The sequence below is a fragment of the Mesoplodon densirostris genome, chromosome 4 (genome assembly GCF_025265405.1).
Source record: "Mesoplodon densirostris isolate mMesDen1 chromosome 4, mMesDen1 primary haplotype, whole genome shotgun sequence".
Taxonomy (NCBI): domain Eukaryota; kingdom Metazoa; phylum Chordata; class Mammalia; order Artiodactyla; family Ziphiidae; genus Mesoplodon; species Mesoplodon densirostris.
In genome coordinates this window covers 87,997,790-88,011,224 of record NC_082664.1, presented here as the reverse complement: position 1 = coordinate 88,011,224, position 13,435 = coordinate 87,997,790, and the positions used below count along the sequence as shown (strand labels likewise).

Sequence of the window (13,435 nt, the reverse complement as noted above, 5' to 3'; positions counted from 1 at the left end):
GTTAGGACTTCCCTGGTGGTTCAGCGGTTAAAGCTCCATGCTCCCGGGGATTCCCTGGTTGGCGCAGTTGTTGAGAGTCCGCCTGCCGATGCAAGGGACGCGGGTTTGTGCCCTGGTCTGGGAAGATTCCACATGCCGCGGAGCGGCTAGGCCCGTGAGCCATGGCCGCTGAGCCTGCGCGTCCAGAGCCTGTGCTCCACAACGGGAGAGGCCACAACAGTGAGAGGCCCGTGTACCACAAAAAAAAAAAAAAAGACTCCATGCTCCCAATTCAGGGGGCCCAGGTTCGATCCCCGGTCAGGGAACTAGATCCCACATGCCAGAGCTAAGAGCCTGCATGCCACAACTAAAGATCCCGCATGCCACAACTAAGACCCGGCACAACCAAATAAATAAATAAATATTTTTTAAAAAATAAAGCCTTTAGGGCTTCCCTGGTGGCGCAGTGGTTGAGAATCCGCCTGCCGATGCAGGGGACACGGGTTCGTGCCCCGATCCCGGAGGATCCCACATGCCGCGGAGCGGCTGGGCCCGCGAGCCATGGCTGCGGAGCCTGTGTGTCCGGAGCCTGTGCTCCGCAACGGGAGAGGCCACAGCAGTGAGAGGCCCGCGTACAGCAAAAAAATAAAATAAAATAAAATAAAAAAAATAAAGCCTTTAAAAAGAAATGGAAATGTTAGTTTTGGTAGGGGAAGGAGTAAAAATTTCTGGGTAGGCGTTTTTGTTGAGATTATACTTATGCATAAGAATTAAAAGTTACAAACATTTTCACTATATCCCAATATGTATATTTTTCTTTCTATGAGCTGATATTAGAGATGTAATTAATGTTATGACTTTTTTTATGTACGTGGAGAATAGATACTAATTTAAGTACAATCGTCATTTCTGATTTGACTTCTAGCCCTCCCTCTTAGGTTTTATTTTTACTAGTTCTCTTTTTTATAAGTCAATTAGGCTTTTAGTTTTTAATTGTCACATTATATTGTTCGATTTGAAAACTAAAAATGCATGTGTTGATAAAGAAAAGTAGACCAGATTTAAGGTCAGCTCTTTCTTTTGGGGAGCTTTGTGTTCACTGATGCAGAACTGTGTTACCCCTTTGGTTCTGCACTACAGTCCCCTCCCCCTACCCCCTTAAAGCAGGGTGCATTAAGCTGTTAGCTATTAGTAAGAGCTCAGTTCTTGCTTTATGCTTAATTACCCACTGTCTCATTCTGTAGTACATACCCTTGAGACGGTTACTGAGAGGCTCTTAATGTGTAGCTGCCAAGAGAAATTGACTTCGGTTCCTTTTCTCTTTACTTCCCAGGAACAAGTGGGCTCTATTAAGGAGAGGTACGAACACAGGCTTATGTTGAAACATCTCCCTCCAGAATTCAGCATCTTTCTGGACCACATCTCCTCTTTGGATTATTTTACAAAACCAGACTACCAGGTAATCATCTTTGTGAGTTCTGTGGGTTAATTCTTCTTTCTAATTTAGTCTGTCTTCACTCATTGTACTGTTGAGGGTGCTGTAAATGAGTATGGGAAGTCCCTAGAATAATACTATTTTAATACATCCTGAGAAATGTGGTTAAATTGGCTGATGATGACAGTGTCCACGTCCGCACATGAGCGCGCGTGTGTGTGTTTCCTCCCTTCTGGACGAACATACTTCATTAGAGTTTTAGGTTTGTTCATCATGTAACATTTTAACTGTTCCTGCTGTGGTTCTTCTGGTGTACAGAATTGCTGATAGTTCAAATTATGAAAAACTTATAGCTAATTTATTGACTAGAAGGAAATGTCCAACTAGGTAATGTGTCTGTCGAGGGCTTGAGGGCTGCATATTGTATGTTAATATGCTATGGGACAGCAGTCAGTGAAGATTACTGGCTCCGTTTTGTCTGTGGTGAGTGAAACATTTCCTCAGAGCATCAGTTAATGAGGCCTTAGAAGGGTGACTAGGATTACCACAAATTGCATCCCTAACCCCAACCAGCTAGATTTCAGAAGATTCTGTTGCTCTCAGGGGGGGAACTTGGTCAGAGCTTAATGTGAGATAATCACTACCACTGAAAACATAAATGCAAGGCACACATTGATTAATAATAATAATAATAAAATAATATATTAGTGTATCATTTTTATCTACAAAGGACAACATATAGGCTTTACTGCCTGTTAATGAAAGTTTCATATTCTAAAGTGTTGTCAGTGTCAAAAGACTAAAAGATTGTCTACAGCACAGTGAACTTATTTGCATATAATAACTAGTTCTTTATGAAAATGCAGCTTTTGTATAATATATACAGAATATAAAGCAGAGAGGCAACATACAGCCTTGGGTCCTTAGAGACCTTAAGTAGGTGAGCCTGTGTTATTCTTTTCTATATGGCTATTTGAGTTATAAACTATATAGGCTAACAAATGGAGGAAATACATTGTATATGAGTCACTTTGGAATATGTTCTCATTTATATTTTATATGGGTTTTCTAAAATGCAGGAGTTCACATTACCTGCAATAAAATAATGAAATTTTACTTGTAAGGCTAGATTCAGGAGGAGCTAGGAATTGTTACAACTTTCTCATCTTGGGTGCTAATAATTTTTTGGTTGACAAAGTTTGCATGTGAATATTAAAGTTTACACAGCAAAAAAATTTTAATTACATTCTCTGCTTAGTTATGCCTACAGTCTAAAGAAGACTAATGTTCACCAGCTAAAGTTTGAAACTTAGACCTATAATTAATTTAATTTAAATTAACAAAGTATTGTTCTCAGGTTTTTCAGTTGGACATTCTCTAAGGGGAATCTCTGTGTTTCTGTCACCTGATAACAAAACAAAATATAGTAATAATTTCCCTATTTTAGGAAGAGAGAGAGCAGGCATAACATTTTCATTGTTTCACAGATTCTATAAATAATCTGCTTCTTTTTTGCTCTCTGATTTTCTGTAAGCAATGAGTGGGAGCAGAGGACAGGTAGATGGGAGAAGGATAATTGGGAAAAAGATGTTGGCGTAAGTGACGGGTGTATTCTGATGACTAGTATCAATGTGATGTCAGGTTCCAAAAAGATCTGACCTTTGCAGTTTCTGTCTCTTGCTTTCCTCACAATGCTCTGCTGCAGTCTTCATTTTGAGAAAAATTACTCTGCTTTGTTTGTTTTAATTTTTATTTTATTTATTTATGTGGTTGCGCCGGGTCTTAGTTGCGGCATGTGGGCTCCTTAGTTGCAGCGTGTGAACTCTTAGTTGTGGCATTCATGTGGGATCTAGTTCTCTGAGCAGGGATCAAACCTGGACCTCTGCATTGGGAGCGCAGAGTCTTAACCACTGTGCCACCAGGGAAGACCCCTCTACTTTGAATCTGAATGTTCTTGTGAACTGATGGTTAATTTTACAGTTTGGAATTCTGAATATGACTTTAATTACTGTTCTTTCAGAATTTTAAATTCCTTATGGAACAACCAGTGTAGTTAACAATAACAACAAACCTCCTCCAACAGCAAGCATACTAGTACTTAGTGTGACTGCTTCCCTAGTGTTATCAAAGGTCAAATAACAGTATGTCTCCAACTTTATATATTCTGAGACAAGACCAAAGTAAATATATTTTATAATAGTGTTAAATGATGCTGTTTTCCAAAGCCACTTTCCCTGTGAATGTCTGTGTTTGTGAATCCTTAAACATCATAGTTTCTTGCCAGAGAACATTATCTTAACAAGTTGCATATGGCCAGCACATTACCAGTAACCTGCTAGTGCTCACTCTGACAGCATGTGCAGACCTAGAGAGGAGAGCTGTTTGCTCTCTACCGGGAATCTTTTATGCATGTCTCAGGTTGAATAAAGGCTGACACTTGCTTTTGGAAAGCTTTATGGTGTTTTGGGAAATTACACCCAAGTTTGTACTTAGTACTTATGTATGTCTGTCTTACCTACTGGCTTTTAAATCCTGGGAGTACAGACGTGTCTTGTTTTGTTTTTTTATTCCATACTACCCTGGCACTGGGCCTGGCACCTAAATTTTCAACAAATGTTAGGAAGATTGAATTGAATCTTACTTTGCCTAATAATCTCCTACTCAGGAAATATAAGAAAAATCAGCTCTCATGAGTGCATAAATACTGTTTTCTGTCTGTTAAACTAAAGGTGAAGATGTTAGAATTATAGTCAAGATTAAAGCAGATATCTTATTATGAATGCAGTCAGCACTCAATATCTGCAGGGGATTGGTTCCAGGACCCCTGGGGATCATGGGTTCTCAAGTCCCTTATATAAAATGGCATAATATTTGTATATAACTTATGCACATTCTCTCGTATACTTTAAGTAATCTCTACATTACTTATAATACCTAATATAGTGTAAATGCTATGTAAATAGTTGCTGGTAAGTTTTGCTTTTTGGAACTTCCTGGATTTTTTAATATTTTTGATCTAGTTGGTTGAATCCTCAGATATAGAACCTGCAGATTGTTTTTGTTATTAGGTTTTGAAAGAGTATATCAACTATAAGAGACGAGTGCTGGGCCATGAATCTTCTCTGGTGATAAAATTGTATAGAACTATACACACACAAGTACATGTAAAGCTGGTGAAATTTGATAAACTGTCTGGGTTGTAGCAATGTCATTTTCCTGTTTTTGATATTGTACTCTAGTTATTTAAGATGTTACTGTTGAGGCAAACTGGGTAAAGGAGACTTCTTTGCACTATTTTTACAATTTCCTATGAATCTGTAATTATTTCAAATTAAAAGTTTAAAAAAAGTGCTGGGTCAACATTTTCAGAAATGTAGATAGTGATTAAAACATTCGATCTTGTTGTTGCCACCTTATAATTTAAATAAATCCTCTTAAAGTGTTTTGAGAAAGGGAGATATTTCTGAGGGGTGCCTAGGAAAATCTTATCAACCTTGAATTTCACCACAGGACTCCCCCTGTAGGTGACACTGTTACTAGTTAGTGGGAAACTAAGCAGCATCAGATTAGATAAAGAAGAACCCTTGGTGCCTTTACACATTATTATCACAGTAATGACACAGCATTGTCACAATAATACCTGGGTAGTAGTATTATCCCTCTCTTACAAAAACTTAATTTAGACATGTTGCCTGGGAAAACTAGTGGTGCTAGAGGTGGTGTCTGAACCCATTTCTGACTCATTCAAAAAGGCCCAAGCTCTTTCTAGTTTCCCAACATGGCTTCCTTAGAGAGGTGGCCACAAACACAGCAGGCACTGTTAAGTAAATACTAACATGAGTGGCTAATAAAATTTCAGGGAAAGAACTAAAAAGCTATATGAAAAATTATCAGAAATTATTGTCAGTAACTAATAGGATCACATGGTCCTGACATAAGAACAAAAAAAAGTATCTTTATTAGAGTGTCAGATTATGTGAAGCATCGTTTAGCAAATTGAGAAGACTAATGAAACCCGTAAATATACACACCATTGTTGAGCCTGAAACTAAAATGTGTATATCAGCCAGTTCACACACTGACACAGCATTGCTAAAATCAGAGGATATGAGTGAGGAAATCCAAAGCCAACTAAATATCATTAATCTTGTTAATATACTTTCCAGGTTTAGGAATGGCACTATTTATACAGAGATTACATCAAAATTTAGAAGGCTTGCCTCTTGCTTTGGGGGACTTAGAGCCGTTTTAGGATCCCCTGACTCTAATAATGACAAAGTTAAAATTTTCGGAAGGCACAGATGGGCTGCTTGTGAAGCAAACAAACAAGAGGTTGAGCTAGAGTAACAAGGGGGAACATCCCATAAAATAAGATGTGAGGGAAGATCTGTCTCGCTTAAGCTGCCATTTCAGCTGAGCCCTAAAAAATGGGACTGTATTGGCCATGTGGAGAGCAAAGACAAGAGGAAGAAGGTTACAAGCAAAAGGAAGAACATGAGCATAGGCTCTGATGTGAGAAAAGAACGGAAAGAAGACAAGTAAGTGGCTAGAACGTAGCAAATGAGGGGAGAAAGTGGTTTGAGACAAGATTGGAAAGTAAGGCAGAGGCCAGGTGATACAGGGCCTTGTCAGCCTTGTTGAGGAGTTTGATTTTATTCTAGTGCAACAGGAAGCCTTGGAGTCTAATAAACAGGAGCATGGTGATCCAATTTGTGTTTGAAGAGGGTTGCTTTTGTAGTTGTGTGTGTTCAAATGAGGCAGAGGAGAATTAGAGACTACTTAGGAAGGTATTGAGAGAGGCTGAGCTATGCCTTAGAAAGAGAGAAATATTTAAAAAATCAGTATCTTAACACCACAAAGGTTTATTTTTTTGCTCACAAAACAGTGTAGTTAAGTTGGGCCTCTCTCCTGGGCAACTCTCAAGTGGTATCTTGAACATCTGGGCTCCACCCATACTCTGACACTGCTGTCTTTAATCCGTGGCCTTTACAGTCATCAGGAAAGGGAAGAGCAAGTATGGATGATGGTTTAGGGGTTTCAGACCAGGCCTGGAAGTGATCTAAACACTTGGACATATACCCCTGTGACCAGAACCCATTCACATTGGCTCAGTTCTAACTGCAAGGGAGGCTGGGAGATAGCATCTTCCTAGGCAAGTAATGATGATGGTCTTGACTTGGATATAAGCAATGGAGATGGAGAGAAGTGGATGAATTCTTGCTTTCCCTCTTTTAATTATCTCCTTTCATTCTCAGTTGTACTTTTGTGTTCCATAAGTACCCCTCAGTGCAGTCAAATTGGACTCCTAGCACTTCTTCCAGCTTGTCCTGCCTAGAATGCCTGTGTTTCATAACGCTGCTTGTCTTATGAAGTTGAAGGCTCGACTCAGATGCCACAGTCTCCTCTGATTCCTTTCAGACAGGAGTGATTTCTTATGCTAAACTCTTATAGTGATACTTTGTTTTCTCTCTTTACTAGATAAATTCCATTAGAGCCAGTACCTTGCACATTTATCTCAGCTTTCTCAAGAAGTTAGCACAATGATAGGCATTTAATAAAAGTTTGCCAAATTGAATGAAATCTGCTTAATCTGATTATTACTTCTGTTAAATGCAAACTCCCTGAAGACAAGACTGTGTTTTGTTCACTCTTGCATTCCTAGCACCCAGCGTAGTAGGCATTCAGTGTATGTCTGAGTCAATGAATGGGTATTTGATATAACTATATAGAATACAGTAGAGTCACAGAACATCCATGTTTACTTGACTCACTTAAATTCAGCTGCATATCAAGGAGATGGAACAATTTTAACGTGTCTGTGATTCTGCTTGCCCTTTGGCTCAGCCGTGCCCTGTGTGCCTTTATGAATCTGCTGTTCCCTCACTCTTTCTCTCATTCACAGCAATCAGGCTGCACTGACTATGATTCTAATGTTTAAAAGGACAGTAGGGCTTCCCTGGTGGCACAGTGGTTGAGAGTCCGTCTGCCGATGTAGGGGACACGGGTTCGTGCCCCGGTCCAGGAGGATCCCACATGCCGCAGAGCGGCTGGGTCCGTGAGCCATGGCCTCTGAGCCTGTGCGTCCGGAGCCTGTGCTCCGCAGTGGGAGAGGCCACAACAGTGAGAGGCCCGCGTACCGCAAAAAAAAAAAAGGACAGTAATTTGGGGGGTACAATATAACCCCTAAATGTAGGTAGCTTCATTCACGTTAATCTGAAGAAATAGAAGTCTCTCCCAATGCTGGAGAAAAAAAAATCTAGCTATTTTGCCTCTAGTACAACTACTATCCTGTACTTTATTTATGGGCACCTTAAGAAGCTTTCAAGGATAATTTCAACTTTGTACTGTTTTTGCCTTGCCTGGTATATGGTCAGACCACTCAAGATGGCTGTTCTCTTGCTCTCTGTACATCCCCTGCTCAACTAGTCCCTGCTTCATCTACACCCTGCTCACATGGATGGCCTTGCTCCCTGGCCCAGCTTGTGATTATTCTAGTTCTTAGGACAGAACAGCTCCATATTAAAGGGAAACATCAGACCTTGTGATGGTCATTAATCTGAGGGGCTGTGAGGGACATGCCCCAGTTGCTGGTTTCCCTGGTAACTGATGAGCCAAGCTGACATCAATTTCCCCTATCAGTGGTAGCCTCCTTCTTCCCCTAGTTGTGAAGATTGCAGCCATGACCTGCCTGCTGTCTGCCATGCACTGTGGGGTGTTGCTCCTGGACCCTTTTGCTGCGTACATGTAAGGTTCACTTTCCAATAAACCACTGATATCTCTGTCACTGTCTCTTGGTTCTTTCTTCAGTCTTGAGGCTTGGCAAGTACAGGGCTTGCAGGCCTGTGGGGTGCAGCTCAACACCTGCTGACTGGCTGTAACTCTAACATGGTGGAAATGGCACTGCACTTAAAAGAGCTGTTTCAGTTGGTGCTTTGCTACACACCATTTGTATGGCCTTTCTAAACCTGTTTTCTTTTCTGTGAAATGGTGAAAATGCCTACCCCACAGTGTTGTTAAGATTTTAATGAGGTAATTGTGAGAATGTTTTGTAAATTGTAAAGCATCATGTAAATGAAAGTGGTTTTACATGTACCTCAGTGACACACTGCGTTTGCTTATAATTATCGCACTTTTCTTCATTCTTTTATTGTACTCAACATTACTTCTATGTTAATAGAACTTCTATTTCCTTTATGCTGCTTTGTCCTGTTAGGGCAAAGAGGAAATGTTGCTTACCTTTTTCATTGAGCTTTTTAGGAGTCATCGAGAAGCTTAGACATTGCCAGTTTACCTTGTGGGCTGATGAGCACCTGGAAGAAATGACCTTGGTATCAGTCAGCACAGTGGCTGAGCAACCATGCTGCCTCACACTGCCTCAGGTCCCCTGGGGTAGCCGACCAAGGGGCACTCCTAAGTCATCCTAGTATCTTATAAGTGGTGAAAACAGCCTAAAACTCTGAAGCTTCTTCAGCTAATTCTCTTTATTTGATCTTTCTTTTTTTGGTTCTGTTCTCCAAAGGATGCGTGCAATGTAATTTTTTCCCCCTCTACCAATGCTGCTAAAAAACCCCCAGCAGAGGAGAGAAATCTAGAACCTGTGCATTTCTTTTCCTCTATTGCATCTACTTATCACTGAAGTGAGGCAGTTTCTTTTGCCATAAATAGTCTATCTTTGAATCAGACAAGCCAGCATTGTCATTGTGCTCTGCTGGTTAAGTGCTTTATTGATCCATTAATTTACCATTTATTAGCTGAGAAGGAATCAGGCTTCTCAGTCCTCAATATCACATTGCAAATAGTTCTTGTTTTTCAAACACTGGACTTTGTCTGCATTTTCTTTGAAAGGGCAAACTGGGATTTCATGTGGAGATAAATATGATAAAGCTATTGATTGCATTTGTGCTAAGGATAAGAGGAGGGGTGCTTCCCTAAGGCATTATGTCTATGTCAGATGAATGATTGCTATAAAGAATAAGGGTATTGCCCTGCCCACTTGAGCCTGGGAAACCTGCTGAGCTCCCAGGTCAGGTCCCCTGCCCTTCAAAGAACCCTCCAGGCCACGTGGGTCCTGGGGGCATAGGAGGGAGGCCCTCCTAGGGGAGAACAGGAGAGGCAGGCAGGAGGGGCCCTCCAGGACCAGAAGAGCAGGAGCAGGAGAGGAGCAGAAGGTGTTTGCCTCACCAACTAGGGCCCAGGAAGCCTGCTGGGCTCCCAGGCCGGGTCTCCCAACCTCTGAGACCAGAGGCACGCCTGGACCCCTTCTGTTCCATTGAGCCTAAGCCCCACACCCCCCAGGGCCTTTTCCAGCCCTGTGGGTCCTAAGCATAGGCCCCACCCACTGCCCAAACCCCACGCCTGCCTAGGCCCTGCCCACCACAGCTAAGGCTTTTTCCACCTTTTTTTTTTATTATTGTGGTTCTGTTTTACCTTCTGGTTGTTGTTTCATCTATATTTTTATTTCTTTATAGTCTTTCTGACATATCTGTTAGTTTCCTAGTCTAATTTTATTTTTTACTCTTTGTTATTCTTTTTTTTTTTTTGCCACCCCATGTGGTTTGTGGGATCTTGGTTCATGAGCTGGGGGGTGTCGGGCCGAAGCTCCTGCGTTGGGAGCTCCGAGTCCAAATCACTGGACTAACAGAGAAGCTCAAACCCCAAGGACTGTTCATCGGAGGTCTCCTGGAGGTCCTTATCTCGGCACCGAGACCCAGGTCTACCCAACAGCCTACAAACTCCACTGTTGGAAGCCTCAGGCCAAACAACCAGTAAGACAGGAACACAATCCCAGCCATCAAAAAAAAAAAAAAAATGAGACAGCAAAAAAATATATCACAGATGAAGGAGCAGGTAAAAACCTACAAGACCAAGTATATGAAGAGGAAATAGGCAATCTACCTGAAAAAGAATTCAGAGTGATAGTAAAGGTGATCCAGAATCTTGGAAATAGAATGGAGGCATGGATTGAGAAAATACAAGAAATGTTTAACAAAGATCTAGAAGAACTAAAGAACAAACAGTGATGAACAACACAATAACTTGAGATGAAAAATACACTAGAAGGAGTCAATAACAGAATAACTGGCAGAAGAAAGAATAAGTGAGCTGGAAGACAAAATAGTGGAAATAACTGCTGAGGAGCAGAATAAAGAAAAAAGAATGAAAAGAATTGAAGACAATCGCAGAGACCTCTGGGACAACACTAAACACACCAACAGTCAAATTATAGGGGTCCCAGAAGAAGAAGAGAAAACGAAAGGGTCTGAGAAAATATTTGAAGAGATTATAGTGGAAAATTTACCTAACATAGGAAAGGAAATAGTCACCCAAGTAGAGGAAGCACGGAGAATAAACACTAGGAGAATACATATTAATCAAAATAACAAAAATTAAATTCAAAGAAAAAATATTAAAAGCAGCAAAGGAAAAAATAAAAAATAACATACAAAGGAATCCCCATAAGGTTATCAGCTGATTTTTCAGCAGAAACTCTGCAGGCCAGGAGGGAGTGGCAGGATATACTTAAAGTCATGAAAGAGAAAAACCTACAATCAAGATTTCTCTACCCAGCAAGGATCTCATTCAGATTCGACAGAGAAATCAAAAGCTTTTCAGACAAGCAAAAGCTAAGAGAATTCAGCACCACCAAACCAGCTCTACAGCAAATGCTAAAGAAACTTCTCTAGGCGGGAAACACAAGGGAAGAAAAAGACCCACAAGAACACACCAAAACAATTAAGAAAATGGTAAAGGAGCATACATATTGATAATAACCTTGAATGTAAATGGATTAAATGCCCCAACCAAAACACACAGTCTGGCTGAATGGATACAAAAACAAGACCCATATATATGCTGTCTACAGGAGACCCACTTCAAACCTAGGGACACATACAGACTGAAAGTGAAAGGATGGAAAAAGATACTCCATGCAAATGGAAATCAAAAGAAAGCTGGAGTAGCAATACCCATATCAGATAAAATAGACTTTAAAATAAAGACTGTTATAAGAGATAAGGAAGGACACTACATAATGATCAAGGGATCAATCCAAGAAGAAGGTATAACAATTATAAATGTTGACACACCCAACATAGGAGCACCTCAGTACATAAGGCAAATGCTAACAACCATGAAAGGGGAAATCGACAGTAACACAATAATAGTAGGGGACTTTTAACACCCCACTTACACCAATGGACAGATCATCCAAACAGAAAATAAATAAGGAAACAAAGCTTTAAATGACACAATAGACCAGATAGATTTAATTGACATTTATAGAACATTCTACCCGAAAATGGCAGAATACAGTTTCTTCTCAAGTGCACACGGTACATTCTCCAGGATAGATCACATCTTGGGTCACAAATCAAGCCTCGGAAAATTTAAGAAAATTGAAATTGTATCAAGCATCTTTTCTGACCACAACACTATGAGATTGGAAATCAATTACAGGAAAAACACTGTAAAAAACATGAATACATGGAGGCTAAACAGTGCACAACTAAATAACCAAGAGATCACTGAAGAAATCAAAGAAGAAATAAAAAAATACATAGAAACAAATGACAACGAAAACACAATGGCCCAAAACATACGGGATGCAGCAAAAGCAGTTCTAAGAGGGAAGTTTATAGCAATTCAATCTCACCTCAAGAAACAAGAAAAATCTCAAATAAACAATCTAACCCTACACCTAAAGCAACTAGAGAAAGAAGAGCAAAGAAAACCCAGAGTCAGTAGAAGGAAAGAAATCATAAAGATCAGAGCAGAAATAAATGAAATAGAAACAAAGAAAACAATAGTAAAGATCAATAAAACTAAAAGCTGCTTCTTTGAGAAGATAAACAGAATTGATAAACCATTAGCGAGACTCATCAAGAAAAAGAGGGAGAGGACTCAAGTCAATAAAATTAGAAATGAAGAAAGAGAAGTTACAACAGACTGCAGAAATACAAAATATCCTAAAAGACTACTACAAGCAACTCCATGCCAATAAAATGGACAACCTGGAAGAAATGGACAAATTTGGGGAAGGTATAATTTTCCAAGACTGAACCAGGAAGAATTAGAAAATATAAACAGACCTATCACAAGTAATGAAATTGAAACTCTGATTAAAAATCTTCCAACAAACAAAAGTCCAGGACTAGATGGCTTCACAGGTGAATTCTATCAAATATTTAGAGAAGAGCTAACACCAATCCTTCTCAGACTCTTCCAAAATATTGCAGAGGGAGGAACACTCCCAAATTCATTCTACGAGGACACCATCACCCTGGTACCAAAATCAGAAAAAGATACCACAAAAAAAGAAAATTATAGACCAATATCACCCATGAACATAGATGCAAAAATCCTCAACAAAATACTAGCAAACAGAATCCAACAACATATTAAAAGGATCATACACCATGACCAAGTGGGATTTATCCCAGGGATGGCACAGATTCTTCAGTATACACAAATCAATGAATGTGATACACCATATTAACAGATTAAGGAATAGAAACCATATGATCATCTCAAAGATGCAGAAAAAGCTTTTGACAAAATTCAACACTGATTTATGGTAAAAACTCTCCAGAAAGTGGGCATAGAGGGAACCTACCTCAACATAATAAAGGCCATATATGACAAACCCACATCAAACATCATACTACATGGTGAAAAACTGAAAGCATTTCCACTAAGATCAGGAACAGGACAAGGATGTCCACTCTAGCCACTCTTACTTAACACAGTTTTGGAAGTCCTAGCCACGGCAGTCAGAGAAGAAAAAGAAATAAAATGAATACAAATTAGAAAAGAGGAAGTAAAACTGTCACTGTTTGCAGATGACATGATACTATACATAGAAAATCCTAAAGATGCCACCAGAAAACTACTAGAACTACTAAAACTACTAGAACCAAATCAATGAATTTGGTAAGGATACAAAATTAATACACGGAAATCTGTTGCATTTCTATACACTAACAATGCAAGATCAGAAAGAGAAATTAAGGAAACAATCCCATT

General features: G+C 39.8%; 1 protein-coding gene across 5 annotated transcripts in view; it reads left to right on the top strand.

The window, feature by feature from the left end:
- Positions 1-13,435, top strand: part of TTBK2 (tau tubulin kinase 2) — a 161,790-nt gene that overhangs the window by 108,669 nt on the left and 39,686 nt on the right. For all 5 annotated transcript variants that reach the window (XM_060096700.1, XM_060096699.1, XM_060096702.1 and 2 more), the window contains one exon: positions 1,313-1,438. In XM_060096700.1, coding sequence (XP_059952683.1) covers positions 1,313-1,438 — 126 coding nt within the window. The remainder of the gene's footprint in view (positions 1-1,312; positions 1,439-13,435) is intronic.